The sequence below is a fragment of the Vicia villosa genome, unplaced genomic scaffold (genome assembly GCF_029867415.1).
Source record: "Vicia villosa cultivar HV-30 ecotype Madison, WI unplaced genomic scaffold, Vvil1.0 ctg.000460F_1_1, whole genome shotgun sequence".
NCBI classification, from domain to species: Eukaryota; Viridiplantae; Streptophyta; class Magnoliopsida; order Fabales; family Fabaceae; genus Vicia; species Vicia villosa.
The window spans coordinates 941,812-960,528 of NW_026705220.1; the positions used below are offsets into that span (position 1 = coordinate 941,812).

An 18,717-nucleotide genomic window follows, 5' to 3' on the forward strand; every position below is an offset into this window, starting at 1 on the left:
ATGGATCCAAGTGTCAAACTACTACCCATTCAGGGGGAGCCTCTTTCTGACTCAGGAAGGTATAGGAGATTGGTTGGAAAGTTGACTTATATCACAGTCACTCGTCCGGACATTTCTTTTGCAATCAGTGTAGTAAGCCAGATCTTAAACTCCTCTTGTCAGGAATACATGGATGTTGTTATCCGGATTCTGAGATACATCAAATGTGCTCCAGGAAAAGGTCTAGTATGTGAAGATAAAGGATATACTCAAATAGTTGGATACTCCAATGTTGATTGGACAGGGTCACCCATTGATAGACGATCCACCTCAGGGTATTGTGTACTTGTTGGAGGAAACCTTATATCTTGGAAAAGTAAGAAACAAAATGTAGTTGCAAGATCAAGCGTCGATCCAGATTATATGGCAATGGCAACATGTGAACTCATTTGGTTAAAACACTTGCTCAGAGAACTTAAAATTGAAGAAGCAAGACCAATGAAAGGACCAAACATATTGAGATAGACTGTTACTTTGTCAGAGAGAAGATTGAATTAGGCGACATCCTCACAACCTTTGCCAATTATAGTGATCAATTGGAAGATGTGTTTACAAAACCTCTACGAAGTCCCAAAACTAATTATATATGTGGCAAGCTTGGTGCTTTTGACTTATATGCTCAAGCTTAAGGGGAGTGTGGATATTTGTAAATATATAATGTTAAGAATGTTTGTATATAGAATAGTCTGACGTCGATTATATCATCTAATTATCTATAAGATCTATATATATATATATATAATAAAGTCTATGTAGTGCTTTTTAAAACACACGGTTTATTCAAATGTCTCTTCGTCTCTCGTATTTTAACATGGTATCAAGAGCAGTGTTTAAGATCTGGTGGGCCACCTACTATCAGGTTTCTGCTATCGGGCCACCGACCATTTATTTCCATGCTCTAAATGTCCAGACCTAGGCATGAGGGAGTATGTTAAAAGTCTCATATCAAACAATATATGGTCTGAACATGTCCTTATAAATGGGGAAAATCCTCACTCTACAAGCCGATTTTGTAGGGTTGAGTTAGGTCAACCACATTTCTTAACATATATTAATATAATTATACAGACACTTCATTCACCCTTCCCTTTTTAGATATTTTCGCATTTAAAAATATGAGGAGGTCAAAAACTCCTGCAAATTGAAAAAAATATTCCATTAAATATTCGGATTTTAAAGTTCGGACATCAAAATTGGGACATAACATAAAGGTTAACAATGATACATGCAATATCGTTCTATGGATTTATCCATTGATTGAACTCTAGAATTTAATAGGGTAAATCCGAAAATTAAAATTTGAACTGTTTTTTGGCAAAAATTAGAGGTGTCACTCTGAGATGGGATTATAAATTTGGTGGGTATAGCTGTCTTTGAGAACATGTAAGACGCTTTACAGCATAACACAGGGTTTAAAAAATTTCACATTTAAATAGTATTAGTTAAATAGAACCTTCAGAAAATATTTGTCGCTATTTAAATATAATTAAATAAGACCTCTAATTATTTTATTAGGTTGAACCGTGTCTAATCTACACAATACTTTCAAATAAAATTATGATGATATTGTTGATGGGGTGGGAATCTGTATGAATTTCCTTACATAAAGAATGATATGCTTATCAAAACTCTGTGTTTAGTTCCATGTTTTTCAAAAATTGAATTCAAACAACCATTTGGTATGCGCAAACAACTATTTGGTAAGTGCAAATGTTCGTGAGATAAATTCAAGAGAGCGTGAGGTAAATGTAAATGATCTTCATAAACCCATAGAATGTTAATAGTATCATTTGAATGCGTTAGACAATCAGAATTATGTTGGTTAATTTAAGGAAAAACTTTTTCATTAAAAATGACATTTCTTGAAATAGAAGTAGAATGATTAGCAATATAAAATAAGATTTTGTTGGAATTAGAGTCTCAAAACCTTTGAGTAATTCCTTATCGTTAAAGATGACAATGAAGAAAATAAGAACAAAAGCATGATTAGGGTTTGCGGAAATTAAAAGAGAAGAAGAAAGTATTTTCTGCAGAGTTTCTCTCTGCCCACAAACTGTGGAAGTTTTGTTATTCACTTGCAACTGCAACTTCTGTGAATACAAGTTATTGATTTTATTACAAAATAATGAGGGTCACTCCCTATTTATAGATTTAGGTTAGCTTTCTCCCTAAGCCAAAGCCCAAAACTATAAAAGCCCAAAATACTTATTTTGGAACTAAATCAAATCTACTCTATTTTAAATCTAGATCAAATCTATCTAGATCTAAAACAGATTTATGTGTAACAAACTGTTACACACTTCGACACACCTTGTGTTCGAGCAACAACTTGCTTCGACACAAGGAATTACAAATTAACATATTTATCCTTTAGTATCTTGTTCAAAACCTAAGAAGATTAATTTTCTAATTTTAAAATCCAACTTATATAGTTCTAGAAAATGATAAACAAACAAAAACCTTTAAATACAAAAATAGAGCAAATATGAAAAATAATTTGAAAAAGGGTTTTGTTTTTAGAATACGCATAGGTAGCCTGTTTATTAAAAAAGATAATCTGAAATAAGATTGTTGACACAGTGACTTCAAATATAATAGAGATGAATTGTATTATTTGATTTTTGAATTTTTTCGCAAAACGTTAATTTTAAGAAGGGAGTAGAAGCAAAAATTAAACAATAGAAAAATAAATAACTAAAATTTAAAAAGATAGAGTTAGAGATATTGCACCAAAGTTTATATTGGTTCGGTTTTAAATCACACAACCTATTTCACTCCCTAAAAATTATCTTTTAAGTTTTTCACTATCAACAACTTGAACTTTTACACATAAATAACCCAACAAATTTTCTTACACCAAACTTTTTATCAAATTTAACTTGCAACCTCAAAGTCAATTATAAATGCACAATAGTACTAAACTCTTGAATTACAATATCCAAACAATAACATAACTACATAACTCTTTATATAAGTTTTTTTCTCTCTCTCTCTCTCTCAGTATTAAATCAATGTATATTTAATAAGAACTATTTACGATAAGATAATGAGTATTGGAGAAGGATATGAAATATAATGTTCGTACTTTAAAGACAAGACTCCATTATATAGGAGGGAAAATGGCTCAAAACGGCAATATTTTTGGACCGAATCTGATCTCTAATTGATTAGACTGTCGTTTTAATCTATTAGATGGTCGTTCCAATCAATTCGTCCTAGAAAAATGAAATATTTGTTGTAATAGTTTCTTAATCAATTAGATAACCTTCTTAATTAATGATGTTTTGATTATGAGAAGGGATGGTAGCCATTACTTGATCAAGATGTGCTATATATTCCAGGAATCAAATGTAATCTTGTAAGCATTGGCCAATTGCTTGAGAAGAGTTACATAATTCACATGAAAAACAAGATTTTACGTGTTTTGGACTGACACCGAGTTTTAGTCCTTAAAGCGCCTATGGTCGCCAATAGGAATTTCAAGATAGAGTTAAAGGTGATGGAGCATAGGCACTAAAACAATGTATATTTAATAAAAACTATTTACGATAAGATAATGAGTATTGGAGAAGGATATGAAATATAATGTTCGTACTTTAAAGACAAGACTCCATTATATAGGAGGGAAAAAATGGCTCAAAACGGAAATATTTTTGGACCGGATCCGATCTCTAATTGATTAGACTTTTGTTTTAATCGATTAGATGGTCGTTCCAATCAATTTGTCATAGAAAAAAGAAATATTTGTTGTAATAGCTTCTTAATCAATTAGATAACCTTCTTAATTAATTATTAAACTATTTTTAATCCATGATTAATTGTATATGATCCATAATCGATTAAGCAACATCACAATCGATTAGTCATTATCCAAAATCCATTTTAATAAGGTTTTTACAAATATGAAGGTTTGCAAATTATTTTAAGTGAGTGTGTGCAATGCCTTAATATTTTAAGAGTCACTCTTCCTTATTTTACACATTACTGATTAAAACATCATAAAACAACAAAGCAAAGGTTCAAACAAGTTTTCACATCTTTAGTTTCTTTGATTTTGTTCTTAGCAATTGATTCTTCTGTGCCACACATTCGAAACTTTTTTTTTATTTACTTCAATATTTTTCTTTTTATATGATGTTTATGATAAATTTGCTTTATTTCTTCTATCAACATCAAAATCTATTATACATGTTAAGCACATAGAATCACATTCTCATTATTATGATGACAGAGTATCTCTCGAAAAAATGACTTAGGAAAGACATTAAAAAGAAAAATAATGGAGTATACTCCTAATTTTCCACTATCAACATTTGTGCATGTGAATTTTCAATGGTTATTATTACTATAGATAAAAAGAATAAAAGTTTGAAGAAATAAAGAGAATAAGATGCAGAAGTGGTGGTAGTGAAGTATATCATATTACAAAATGGCCGATGAAAATATTCTCAATTCATTATTGGTGAGAAAAACGTAATTACACAATGGAAATAATGTATGTAAATATAACATGGCCCATAGAGATTTAAACAACTATTTACTCTGACTATTCAAAGGGCATTACTTTATCCACCCCATGGGCTAAGGGTGAACACACTGAAAATTCAAATTTATGCATCTCCAAACGCACCTTAAATGCACTCATTACTTCATAAGTGAGTCATTCACCTCATATTTTTCAAAAAAGATGGTCCAAAGATGCATCTACGGAATCACCTCCAAAAAAATTATAGAGATGCATCTCCAAATTAACCCCTGAAAGCACTTTGTGCTTCACAAGTGAACCATCCACCCTAAATGCTTTCAGAGGTTATTCCAGAGATGCGTCTCCCTAATTTTTACGGGGTAATTATGTAGATGCATCTCTGGAATAACCTACTATGATACATAATTTATTCAGAAAATATAATTGTTAACAAAATACAAATAAAAATAAACTACTAATATATCTAACCCTGCTTGTTTCTCCTTTGCCGCCTATATTGCAAGGAATTTCGTGCCTTGATTATGACTTGTACGACAACCATACCAGAATTGCCTTCCTCAAAATCTTGTCTCTATATGGCATCTCTCGCAATCCTCGCAATACGGTAACATACCGACAACAAGTCATGGGTGTGGTCAACTCTAGCTTTCGCCTCTACCAATATCTCCTGATGAACTAGTCTAGGTGGTGCTCACGTGGCATCTACTATCACGTAAAGATGTGACACACGATATAATCATTGGATGTAACATGTGCAGCAGCCCATGGATCACCAACTAGAACACTGCGTGCATCATCTAATACCAGATGATTATAAAAATCATCGATTATGGCATCAAAATATCTGGGGTAGACTATCCAAGGATTTGGCACTGAGGGAGGTCTTGGAATAATCTAAAGAAACCTGAATTAACGCATGACTCACTCAAGCAGATGTGGATTCATCATGCGTACCCCACAAGCCAACTATCTTGAATAGAAGGCTATGTCATCCAAGGGATGTGCCTGGTGGTCATCGTCGTACGAGCATAAGCATATGTCATCTGCTACAATGCAGTCAATAAACACCTGAAATGGCTTTATTGCCTGATTCCCTCTGAACGGGCTAAAGGCACAAGCACGTAGTCAATCCTCATTGTAGTTATTATGAGATTCCCAGTAGAATATGCGAGGAAAGTGAGAGATGATCCACGCCTAAAAATGGTTAAGATAAAATATTAGTAACAGGTGTAACACAAGTGTAACAAAAAATTTAGTAACAATAAAGGTTGCAAATATATATTGTAAACAGTGTGCAACTTCCTGTCATTTGTCTTATTTTCCAAGACAAGTTTCACCTAGTTTCGAGTACAGATAAACCAAACATGTTGCCCCTCAATTGTACTTTTGGATCCCTTCTAAGTCGATGAAGTATATCAGGTAGACTATATCAATGTCTGTTGCACTTTTGTCCACAAATATTGTCGAGAAAACCAAGTACATGAAGTATGGCCTCGATGTACATTGTATGTTGAACAAAACCTGCTCATCATCACCTTCGGCCTCCACTGCCTTAGTTAGATGGTATTTGTACAGTTCCTCCAAGTATGAAAATCAGGCATGAGCGCCTCTAATGGCATTAAGCTTTATTTAGGCCTCACCTGGGTCAGTTTCCAAATAGCTCACCATTATTTCAAGTGTCTTAGATCTGTTAATTTGAGAATGGTTTAGTAATATTTCCCTAATTGGAAGATGCAGATGGTATGAGACATCACCAAAGATGATGGACATCTCACCATGAAGAATGTGGAAAGATGGTATCCCCTTGTGCCATCTTTCCACAAAAATTGCCAACATACCATAGTTGATGGTCATCTACCTAGTGGCACATAAATCTCTCATCCCAAAGTAATCAACCACATCTTGAAACCATGCGTCTTCATTTTGTTCCAGGTTCAAAATCTTCCTGACATGGTTTACAGATTTTATTGTTTCACGCTCCTATAAAAAATATATATATCAACTTCAGTTGCAACTCAATTAGTATGAAATAGACGTAATGTAAAAATAAATAAATATGTTTATCCTACCCAGACATGCCCAGGAACATGTTCTACATAGAGATGAAGTAAGGATGTCTCATAGGAGGGCTCCTAGATAACTATCAGGAACAGCAGGCTCCTCCGGACGAGGTTCCTCCTAATGGGGTTCATTCTGATGGGTTTTATAAGTTGGAGGGTCAACAAGAGACATATTCCTTTAGGAGGTCGTAATCTGAGACACGCGACCTATTGAAGTTGACGCTTACGAGTTAAACGAACTAGCACAAACTTGTGGCCTTGAGCGTCATGCCCTCTCCCTACAAATGGACGCATGTTGGGATACACAATTGTGCCTCAATCTTTTCTGTTTTTAGCCATTGTTCCTATAATACAAACCGAAAATTCATATCAAAATCAAGGCAAGTAAACTCCAGAGATGCATCTTCGTAAAAATGCGTGGTTGCAGAAAATGCAGAAAATCACCTATGATTCCCTAAACACCAACAAATGTGAAATTGTGAATGCATGTCTATACAAGCTACATATTTTGAATGTAGCTACAACCTATTGCATTTTAAACAGCCTATTTTACCTAATACATACATCATGACTCATAAATAGGAAATGAAAAACTTACAGATCGAGAGTTGTTGTACAAAATTTGAATGGAATGTCTTGGGATTAATTAATTGCATTGAGATAGAAGTAGTGCTATAATTTGAAAAATGGTGCACTTGAATGTTGCTCATAAGCTCTTTTAAGGGTTTGTGAGTGTAACAAAAGAAGAAGGAAGGGAGAAGAGTTTAACGTAAGCTATATTAATTAAAACTCGTCCGAAAATATATGTCAGTAAAATTCACTGCATGTAAATTAGTGAATTTCGAAATAAAGATTATTATGATATTATGAAGATGCATCTCCTGACACAATTTTGAACAAAAAAGAATGACTCGGAAGTGTGCAATATGTATCTTCATACGAACTCAAAAAATGTATGGTAAATTTTATTTTTAAAAACTAAAATAAATTCTTCACTCTTTTTAATTTTTATAATATTATCAAAATTCAAAATATATTAATCATAAATTTTATCTTCTCATCATTCCCTTAAAAAACACTCAAATAAATAAAATATTTGTCCTTTTTATGGTTCTTGCAATGGAGTCGCTTTTAGGTATAAATCATAAATTGCATTTTTAACCGTTTTTTTTTATAATACCTCCATTATTACATTAGATCAGACACCCTATTTTCTTGCTGATTTCTTATAACTTGAGAAAAATACAACGATGACTACCAAATGATTAGATATAAATCACGGCATTTTATCATCAGATCATTTTTTGTGAATAACTTGTACCTTTTAACAAACCATGATACTCCAACATCTCGTTAATATATTGAGTTACACATCTGCTGTCAATTTCCATTCCTTCATCAACTAGACAGATCATTGAAATAGTTCATTTAGATAATAGTAGTAGTCAGATCTCAAACATCTAAAGGGCTATCCTGCAAAACTATTGTTTACAGGAAGAAAGAACAACATCAAGATCTGCTCTCATCAACCTCAGCAAAAAGTACAATTCTAGACACATTTTTGTGACTAACTATTTACAAATAAATATTTAAATCCAGATGTAAAATTGGGCACAAGTCGAGAAAAGTGCCATTGAACAAGAAAGGCTTCTTAAATTCACTATTGAATCCGAAGGCTAGACATTTACAGGTTATTTGCTCTCAGCCGAGCCAAAAAATGCAGATAAAATATTCCTAATGGGAAACTCAACCCATCAAATTAGAAAGTTTAAACTACCAATTTGAATAGCCAAACTATACAGTAAACCAGCACTATACCCTCAGTAGATAATCGAAAATTGAAGGAATAATAGCTTGGCCACAACCCATCAACTTCAATATCAAGCATTCAGAGATTTTGCAGCCAATATCTTTGCCAAAGAGGGCAGGTGCAATCGTTAGGGCCAATTTATAGCTATTCCACCAGAGATGCCTTAACACATAACTGCCAATTTACGAGGACCAAAAATGCCTCCAACTTCCTTCAATTTCTAAATACAATATCTGGTGCTAAGAGTCCCTAAAGTTCTTGAGACACGCATTCTGATACCTTTATTCCGAATCTGAATCATCAATAGAGAGGTACAGGCGGGGCCTTACAGAACGCTTTTGGCGACGAAATGTGAAAGGGCTACCCGACCTTTGTCTACTTGCTTTGTCAGATCTTACATCATTAATACCAAGAAGCAAAGAAGCTGCACAAAGAGAAATGGTTAACCAAGAAAAAATGCTAAACATGGATATCAAAATAGCAATTTATACTTTATAAGTAAAATATGGGCCATTTGGCTGACTTGGTTAATAGTAGGCAGTATAATTGATGGTGGATGACGGACCATTGCAGAGAGGCAAAATCCCACAACAACGCCCGACATATGGCGCTGCCATGGCCGATATTTGACACCACTAATAGTAGGATAAACCACTTAACAAACTTAGCGTGTGTCCTTTACCATAGGGTTTAAAGGAATTATTGATTTCGAGTGAAAATTATTTTGTAAAATTGATTTTTATTAAAACCGAGTTGAATGTAAAGTGATTTATGTTTGGATATATTAACATAAAAGTGAGTTAAACAATAAATTTTAGTGTAAAAATCAATTTCGGACTCGAGCTACAAATCCTAGTTTCAAGTCTGGAGGGAAAACCAATTCTACTAAATAACAACCAAACATGTTAAAATCAATTTTACACATCCAGATTCCAGAATCAACTCTAGATGCTCCAAACGTGGAACCAAACATAGACTAAGATTCATATGATGTGGAAGACTAACACAGTCGAATGGAATACCTTGGATATATCCACAACAAAATCTAAGGTTTCTATCTTACCATTTGTATAGCAGTGCTCAATGCAAAAAATAACCAGCATCTTTTTTACACCCTCTAAAGTAAACTTCTTTTGAAAATGCTGATTATACTAAACTTCCACAATAAAACGACCCCATAAACAGTTATTGGAATTGGATCAGTTTTCAAATCCTAATTTGAAAATCCATATAATGAAAAATAAATTACAACTTGGTATTATACAAATCCCACTAAGGCATGATCTTGGAAAAGATAGTATACATAGCAATCTAATGTACAGTCTTATCTCGTATTTGAAACAGAATAATTCTATAGCTCAAACTTGTGACCTAGTCACAAGGTAACTCCATCTGCTGAGCCAAAACTTTCCTAGTCACACAGGCAACTCCAAATATCTTTTTTGAAACTATTTTATGAACTTACATTCTCCTGGATCTGAACTAACATTTCGTATGTTAATATTTAATTTGAACTTACATTCTGTTGCAAAACAGAAAGCAAGTAATGAAACAGTAAATAGATTTAATGGAAAATATTTGAAATGCTTGTATGATATTGATGAAAAGATGGAAAAAGTAGCAAGGAAACTCTCCCTAACTACCCACAGAGCTGTGCTCCTCAGAGAATATGGAATTATCTGCCTACAAACAGAAAACAACTTTTCATGCCTTTCATAATTCCACTCACACTGTTTCCCTTCTCTCTCTACCACCTCATTAGCTTCTATTATTTCTCATATAAACTCTCCATACAACGGGCCACTTATGATTTTTCAAGCCCACTTCAGCTGAGGGCCTAGCACACTCAGAATATGAATTTGTATTTTGTCGAAAATGTTTGAAAAATGCATACACAAGCAAGTGTAAAACATGTATTTTATGTTTTCGAATGGTGTTTTCCTTTTTAGTTTTGGTTAGTACATGATGAAATTTCAATAAAACTGATTTACAATGAATTGGATTTAATTTATAACCCAGCCCAACCCAATCATCAGATGACATTATAAGATAGCTAAATGAATTGGGTTTGCTATTTTTCAGCCCAATCCAACCAATCACCACTGTTATTTTGAACCAAGATAATCATTGTTCAAACTAAGTTTTTTGAACGGGCTCCTTAATTGATGGCCCCAAACTAAGTTTTTTGAACGGGCTCCTTAATTGATGTCCCCGTGAAAGAGTAAAATCTTAGGCCATTTTATGGCCATTGATTTCATATTTACTTGGTCATTAGAAACCACACGATTTAATGAAGAGAAACTGTAATGAGTATAGTAACAAAGTTTGTATTTAATGAATAAAAATAAACTATTTACACTCTTAACTTAATTGAATTATAAATAGTGGTTTCTGTGCAAGATAAGAAAATGTGTATTTTAGTAACAAAGATTATGTTTACTCGGAGACATGTTAAGTAATCATAATCTACTTTAAATTTTAGGACCGAACTCACACATTAGTTATAAGATATTGACTACAGATGCAAGCTGGTAAAGAATATTTATTAATTAGATGGGTCAGAGTGCAACAAACCAGTATCAGCTAAAGTATTAGTGCCGCCGTCTCTGGCCGGGACTTGATGTCTAGAATTCAATCCATTTTGAGTGGAAGCATCGCCATTACTGCCGGCAGCACCACCTCCAAGACTAAGGGATATCCAATCTTCAGTGCAGACACCATTGGAGACATTTGATTGATCTCTCGATTCATTCTGCACAGATGACTCACCTGGTCTTGTAGGGAGAAAAATCTGAAGTGAAGGATCATCTCCAGCAAATGCCAATGGGTTGTCAACCAAACCACCGTTTAAGTCAGCATCTGACCGTCCAGCAGAAGAATCTTGTAAGTGGCTACTAGATCCCAAAGCAGTTTCGGGAGCCAATGCATAACTATTCAGTGGTGAGGTACAATTAATAGCACCATGCTGCAAATGGGCCAATGCATCAGTGACATCTCCATCAGAACCAAATAATTGGAATCCTGGACCAGTCTGAGTTGCTGATGGCAATGGCCACAAGGAAGACATCCCAAAATCATCTTCATTAGGAAAAAGGCCTAAGCATGAATTTCCACCGAGATTCTGATCTTCAGCATATGGGTCTATAATTCCAGGTGGTGGCATGGAGTAACCATCCACAGTACCATTTATGTTGTTGTTAGTTGCAATTGCAGGAGTCACCAATATATCGTTGTCCTCTTCGGAATCGCTAAGAATAATTACTTCTGCACCACCCATCTGAGCTGATGTGTTATGTGCAGTATATCCACTAGGTAAATCAACATTATTGAGAGACAGAGAATCCATCTCAACTCCATTGGTAGTAGAATAATCAATATGCCCGCCGCCACCCTGGTTAACACTGGGATCATCACCATCCCGACCACTTCCGGTGCCACTGCTACTCATTGGAATAACAACATGATCAGGATTTCCAAAAACCTCTTTTAATCTATGACCAGAAGAGGTGTTTGTACCCTCCGGCTTACTAACTTCCCAAATTCCATTGCGATTCTTTCTAATGCCAAGTTTTAAACCTGCAGGTCCGTCTGAAAAACCTTCCTGTTTTACTTGCTTCAATGATTCTACTCTTTTGATATCTCCATCAGTAGAAGCACAGAGGGATCCATCAGGAAAGTGCCATCGGCCAAGATTCCCTAAATCCAGACGTTCACTTTCACTCTTTGTCTTAACACGCCAAGAGCCATCAGGTTTAACCTCAACCTCTGTAACATCTTCGCCGCAATTAATCATCTGTACCAGAAAACCAAATAAATGACGACTCTTATTTTTCAAATTTAAGACTTATGAGCATAGAAATGGTTTTTTAAGAAATTACCAGAGAAGTGATGCGATTGAAATAAGGATCAATGATGATATTCTCCAATGCATAGTTTTTGAGACATATAGGGCATTGCCACTGCAGAAACAATTCAATTCTACATCAGACAAAAAATCACAATGGAGGGGAACACACAAATCATGTCATTTGTCACAATCCTACTTTTCTTGAACGTTGATTCATTTCCACAAAAACTTCAAGATCAAAACAACCCATGTGAATGCAAGGTTTGAATCTTCCAGCAATCTTCATTCTTGAACCACTCATCTGTAAATGTTAATTAAAAAACTGATTAGAAGGACTTCATATATAACAAACTTACAAATATAATGCAAGATACAAAAGCCATACCGGACAACGAAGGTTAATGCCAAAAGTATCTGAAACCACTTCCAAATCACTGTCACTGTCAGCATTGTCAGCTGCATTTCCACCCCCGACACAACGACAAACGCGTGCAAGAGCATCTTCAAAATGCTCACCATCAGACTCCTTTGGAATTAAGTTTAGGATCTAGACAACAGAGACTAAACTATTTAACGACGGATGTATGGCATTAATGCAAAGGAAGTAGTTGTATGTAAAACTACTTGCAACAAATTATTATGTGAAACAACTTAAGTTAAAATGTTAAGGCTTGGAATTTGGATTTTAGGCCTAACTCAACTTCAAAATCTAGCTTGGAGGACGAGAATCACCCAAACCTTACAAGGACAACTTCAGCCATATCTTTAGTCAATGTGGTATCGTAATATACCCCCTAGCACCCAAGACTCGACATTTAGAACTTGGACAAATGCGGGTAGTATAACTCAACCAGTAACAGATCTAGGATAGATTCCAGTACAAACTTAGACATTGAGCTTTTAACCTAAGTCAACTCCAAAAGCTAGTTTCATAGGTGAGAATTGTCCAGAGTTATATAAGGGCCAGCTTAACCATACCTCTAGCTGATGTGATATTTCAACATAAAGAAAAATCTTGTGATCTAACAACGTAAACCCAAATGGTAACCAAAATACAACCACAAAAAGTCAAAATATTTTAATTTTGGAGTAGAAGCAACACTCAAGGTCATACATGGTTGTGCTTTCTGACAGCAAGGTGTTATTTAAAATTAACAAAGAAGATAATCACATCCACAAAAGCATAGTACATTTCTAAATTTCAAATTTAAGGAAACCAACGAATTGGGATCAATATCAGGAACTTTGGACTGACACTGTACAAGGAAAACTTAAAATATCAAATTTATTATTCAGCACCACAAGGTATCAATAGTCATTCAAAAAATCTTGCTCAGAATGAAGTTTAGAACGCAATCTACCTGTTGCAAATTGCGCCTTCTTACAATGCGAACACCTAAACAAAAAATGCGAGCGTCACATACTGTTAAGGAAATCTTATTAATTCCATCTTTTGTATGCGCTGTGATCTGACAAAGGAGAAACATAATAAGTCAATTAAAATTTAACAATAAATAAAACATAAATAGTGAAGGAGTCCATAGTCAGAATAGTTATACACTTATACAAGTCAATAATAATGACAACTCACAATTGGACCATCATCGCGACCATTAGCCCCGAGCAATTGTGAACCGGGTCTATTAGTTGTTCGAACAGGAAGGCCTGTATAGTCAGAGTTAATGAGAACAAATTCCGATGCAATTACAAGAAAACATATGGTATTCTATTGCATCACATAAGCAGGGAAAATTAAAACTAAAACTACAACATGATACAAAAAACAAGCAAGGAGATATTGAAAAATATTAATGTACCATTGACCGCTAGGTCTGTATACTGTGGCCATTGCATCCTAAATGGAACCTTGTCGTTCAGAAGCATACACCAGGCCTAAACATCATTTTTCAAAATAAGCAAACCAAACAAGAAAGTTATGGATTAACCTACAAGCACTGAAAATCCAAACCAACCTCAACATCAAACTCTTGTTTTGAAACCATGTCTTTGTCTGCTCTTGTGAATTGAAATGTTCTCTCCACGCACTGTACTGGGTTGGAACTGAACAATTCAAACAGAAATATGGTTTAGGCCAACCAAGCAAAAAACTGCATTGATATTTAGTTTATAACAATAGACGCAAACAATTGTTCAGAGTCATTTGATTGTGTCTTGGGAAGACAGTGAAGTTTACTAGCCTAGTAGGAAATCTTCACTTATTGGAAGTTTCTTGTCCAGGAGTAATTCCACCTCAAAAAAGAAAATTCAACCACCATGGAATTTCAATCAACAAAACATAAATAGAAAATGGATATACCATTACAGTCTCTGCAAATAGAATTAAATACATGTCTCTGTCTATATAACCTTATAGAAATTAATGAAAAGTTTACAGCCAAGCAAAAAATATGCATTGCACCCATGCCCGGTAACTAATAGCAATGTCCCAACCCCCAAATTCTAGTATGCCAGCCAGAATGATGCTGTATATTAAACAAGACATTTACTTTACTACAAAGCAAATGAACACAACTTCACCAACTATGTCTGATTTTCAATATATTCACACCATGTACTCACCCATCAGTTGGAATACTGGTTGTGGTCAACTTTACAGGTAACAAAGGATGTGATACTGAAACCCAAAACCTATACGAGAGAGAACAGCAGAAAGCACGAAATTAGTGACAACAAAGTAAAAATGCTAAATAATATAAGGGACAGAGAACCTTCATAAAAAGGCTAAATAGTAAGTATCTGTATTCTGTAGACGTCACTTGCAGATTAAGAAATAACAGTATTGTAGAAGAGTAAACTTAAACATACTCACAACCTCTACAACTATTAATGGGTCACATTGGGGAAACAATAACAACGTGTCAATAATAAAATTATAACAATGCAACCCGGTACCATGCCACAACTACAAAGAAAGACCAGTTCATTAAACCATCAGCTGAGTACTACAATCACAACCTCCCGCTAAAACTGTTTCAGTAAAACCCTTAATATAAATTTAAAAATAAAAAATTAGCACTAATTCATGAAGATAAAAAAATTCAAACAAACCATTATCATTCACTCCATGACACAGCTATTAACTAAAATAAGAAGGGAACATGACATACGGGTCTGCACGACTGAGTCGACATAGTTCACAATAAAATTTATCAGGAACTGGAGGGATGCCTTCCATAGGTTTCTCCGGAATAATAACGCAACTGATGTGTTGCCACACTTGGCATCTTGCATCATCGCACTGCATTAAGATGAGAAAAGTTGGAGTATTAAAGATATCAAATGTAAGCAACATGCATGAGGTCTTAATGAAAATTACGCGTGATCACAAAAAAAATGGACACAGTAGTTAGATGGTTATTATCAATAAAGAAATATGTGTGTACAATTGCATACAATTTTATGGACCATAGAGAACGAAGAACCATATTAAATGTTTCACCTTGATCAAATCTTCTGTTTCCAATGTACTTCCACAAAGACAACGAATCTTTGTAGTTGTAGTTGTAGTTGTAGTTATAGGTGCAGCTGACTGAATTTGAAGGGAATCATCAATTTCAGCTTTAACCTTCACATTACTACTATCTGACACAACCTGACCCTTTGATGCTAGATCAGTGGCCCCTGATATCTGCATTTTCCTGGGTAAATGCAAAATACAAAAGTTCCAATAAAGTAATAGCCAAGCGAAAGGATAAAAGAATACTAGAAGCAGCATAATCAAGCCAAACCAGACCTAATAACGAAGTACCACATCATTTCTGTGAATACATCCAAGCATTTTAAGTTTTGACATGCATTCAAAGCATGCTTAAAGCAAGAAAATGATATCAACCATTGCTCCTAGGTGCTACAACTGACCTATATGTGTCGTCCACTAATTTTGCCACCTGTTCTTTCCCAACAGCATTCTTCCTAGACCACAATTTGGAAGCTGGAACAAAAGTAACAGGTTTCTTAGTTTACAGGAGAGAGGATGAAGGAACACGAGGAAACCGATCCCAAGTAGTAAGATCACAAAATAAATTACATGCACAATACAACAAACGCTATATGATCGAATAACACATGAAAATAACCACCATTTCAAAATATTAGACTGTGGAGCATATAAAAGAGAAGGGGGAAATAAAAGAAATTTGGGTACAAAGAGAAGCCTGGATAAATGCAAACAGCTTGAATTTATCTGATAATCATTGCGGGGGAATAGGGCCTTGGCCTAAATCTAAAGTTGCACAAAGGACAATTACTATAATAACTATAATCGCTAATTCCAATGGGATATTGGAAGAGATATACAAACCAATGCAGATAAAGCCAATTTAGTAAATGATTCGTATTATAGAATCTACATTTTCATATGCAGTTATTGTTGAAACTTCCAATACCTAGGTATTATATTATGACAACCCAGACAAAAGCATAGTAGAGAAATATAAAGATAGAATTGGATCCAAAGAATCCAGGTATAATTTTACCTTGCTCATCTGAGAGAATGGATAATATCCGATCAACGAGGTCCTACAAAAGAAGAAGCACTGGCATTACCACATCATCCCAAAACTCCAAGACATCATTTAAATTCAAGATTAAAAAGGAAATAGCACATGGACTTCAAACTGAAGTTAGTAGCATTCATGTTTTGTAGAAAAAGCCAAATAAATAACTAATGACAGATTTGGTAATAGTTTAATTGCCGCACCTGCTTCTTTCCCTGCTTTGAAAGTCCTAACTGTGTCAGCACATCTTTGAGCTCTTTTATACGGAAATATGTTAATTTCTCCTACAAGAGATGTCAGGAGCATAATAATTATTAACATTTCAGTGAATAAAAACTTAACACTAACATAAACCTAATAAGAACAAAAAGAGCAAGAATTCAAATATGCCAGAGTTTGCAGAAGTAATGCAATAGAAATTCAAGTGAAAAAATATAATAGCTATGTATCTATATTTCATTTCGTTTCTATAATAGAATCATAATCATAATAAAATAAACTTAAAAAGCATCTAACTATGAAATCATGTTCTTCACAAAGTGTAAAATACTTACACAAACTATAAGTCATGTAAAAAACAGTGATTGATTTAAAAGAAAGGAAAGGTAAAAGCACATAATGAACACCTTAGTATAATGCTTCCCTGTTAGCTAAAACTAAATAACACATGAAATCCAACCAGTCAAAATATGCACCCCTATATATATTTGATATATAATTGTTCAGTAAAAATGCCATCTAAACCTCTAAACCTCACATCTAGCTCATTTTCTGAACCAATAAAGAGTAGAGTAACCTCAAATTACAACACATGGAAAATCAATGAAATTCATAAGGAATCATATCAGTTGATAATGAAAATCTGTTATCTATGATGTGCCTGTGTCCGACACCGATATCCACACTTGTGATTAAGTTTAATTTCTTTACTTCTTCAAACTATTACCAGTGTCATGTTCCAGGTGGTGTTCAGGTGTCCGTGCTTCATAGATTATCTTTATGAAATTGAAGCATAAATATAATCATGTATAGAAAACTAAGAAAAGAAAACTAAGAGCACATATGAAATTGAAGCATAAATATAAATATAAACAGGTAAAGAAAAGTAAAAGCACATATCAAATACCTTGACAGTTGTTACCAAATCCATGTCCTCAAACCTAATAATTGAGCACAAAACCGAATCAACAACGAGATAATCTATCTACAACGAAGCTAAACGCATACTGAGGCCGCAGGAGCAATGATTCTGATCAAATCAAAACGAAAATCAATCGAGTTAACGAAATTGAGAGTGAAATCAAAAACAATCCGAAAAAACCGATTCGATTAGCATGAATTGAGCTGAAATAGGAAGAAACAAACCATAGAACAGAATCGAGACGGTGGCGATTAGGGTTTGGAATGACGCCACCGACTTTACGAAAACGTTTATTGTGGGAGGACGAGTTGCGTTGCGTGCTTCCGTTGTTTATTTTGACCAAAGAGACCCAAAACCAGAACCAATCTCGCTCCACTTACAAAGTTGCGGACCTATCCACGATTATCCAATACGGTTAGTTTGCGGCAACACGTCCGGGCTGCGTTTCGGTGTGCTCGTGCTCAGGTGCAAAACACGCCTTTGTGAAATTTTTTTATTTATTTTTATTTTTTAATAATAAACGTATATAAAAAAATGTAGTAGGTAAAGTATTTCTTAGTAATAATCAACTAGTCTTATTTTTTCATTTAAATATAATTTGGTGTTTGAAGATAGGAATATTGATTTTTGCAAATAAAAATGGGAAACTAAACATGTATATTTCTTATGATATTGTTATGTATAATGAATGAGTGGTGCTCATTTAAAAGTTGTATTTCTTATGGTGCTATCATGTATAATGAATGAGTGTGCTTCTTTAATCAAACAAGATATAATTCAAAGAGGAGTATCATGTTAAGTAGTATAATAGTCAGGT

The 18,717-nt window shown here is 34.3% G+C and overlaps 2 protein-coding genes across 3 annotated transcripts; one reads left to right on the forward strand and one right to left on the reverse strand.

Moving 5' to 3' along the window:
- On the forward strand, positions 1–504 carry LOC131628539 (secreted RxLR effector protein 161-like). The gene has a single exon (XM_058899370.1). The coding sequence runs from the start codon at positions 1–3 to the stop codon at positions 502–504; it is 504 nt and encodes a 167-aa protein (XP_058755353.1).
- A 7,688-nt stretch (positions 505–8,192) lies between these two features.
- On the reverse strand, positions 8,193–18,369 carry LOC131628530 (E3 SUMO-protein ligase SIZ1-like). Of its 2 annotated transcripts, none has more exons than XM_058899362.1 (17): positions 18,125–18,369; positions 17,886–17,919; positions 16,963–17,043; positions 16,739–16,781; positions 16,122–16,194; positions 15,703–15,901; positions 15,371–15,501; positions 14,823–14,891; positions 14,216–14,303; positions 14,060–14,135; positions 13,834–13,907; positions 13,604–13,711; positions 12,628–12,789; positions 12,439–12,543; positions 12,274–12,354; positions 10,970–12,188; positions 8,193–8,819 (listed from the first exon to the last, which is right to left on the reverse strand). In XM_058899362.1, exons 2-17 carry the CDS (start codon positions 17,907–17,909, stop codon positions 8,677–8,679), a joined length of 2,676 nt encoding a protein of 891 aa, XP_058755345.1. In that variant the 5' UTR covers positions 17,910–17,919; positions 18,125–18,369; the 3' UTR covers positions 8,193–8,676. The 2 variants fall into 2 exon arrangements, with proteins under 2 accessions (XP_058755345.1, XP_058755344.1); XM_058899361.1 differs by having other exon boundaries at positions 17,886–18,008; positions 18,125–18,368.
- Positions 18,370–18,717: the final 348 nt, after the last annotated feature.

Excerpts from the sequence above, each read along its gene's own strand:
- LOC131628539 (XM_058899370.1), top strand. The coding sequence starts at position 1 with ATGGATCCAAGTGTCAAACTACTACCCATTCAGGGGGAGCCTCTTTCT.
- LOC131628530 (XM_058899362.1), bottom strand. The coding sequence starts at position 17,909 with ATGGATTTGGTAACAACTGTCAAG. Across the intron at positions 16,782-16,962 it reads CAAAGCAGGGAAAGAAGCAG|GACCTCGTTGATCGGATATT; the intron begins GTGCGGCAATTA and ends CTTCTTTTGTAG. Across the intron at positions 13,908-14,059 it reads TACAGACCTAGCGGTCAATG|GCCTTCCTGTTCGAACAACT; the intron begins GTACATTAATAT and ends CTGACTATACAG.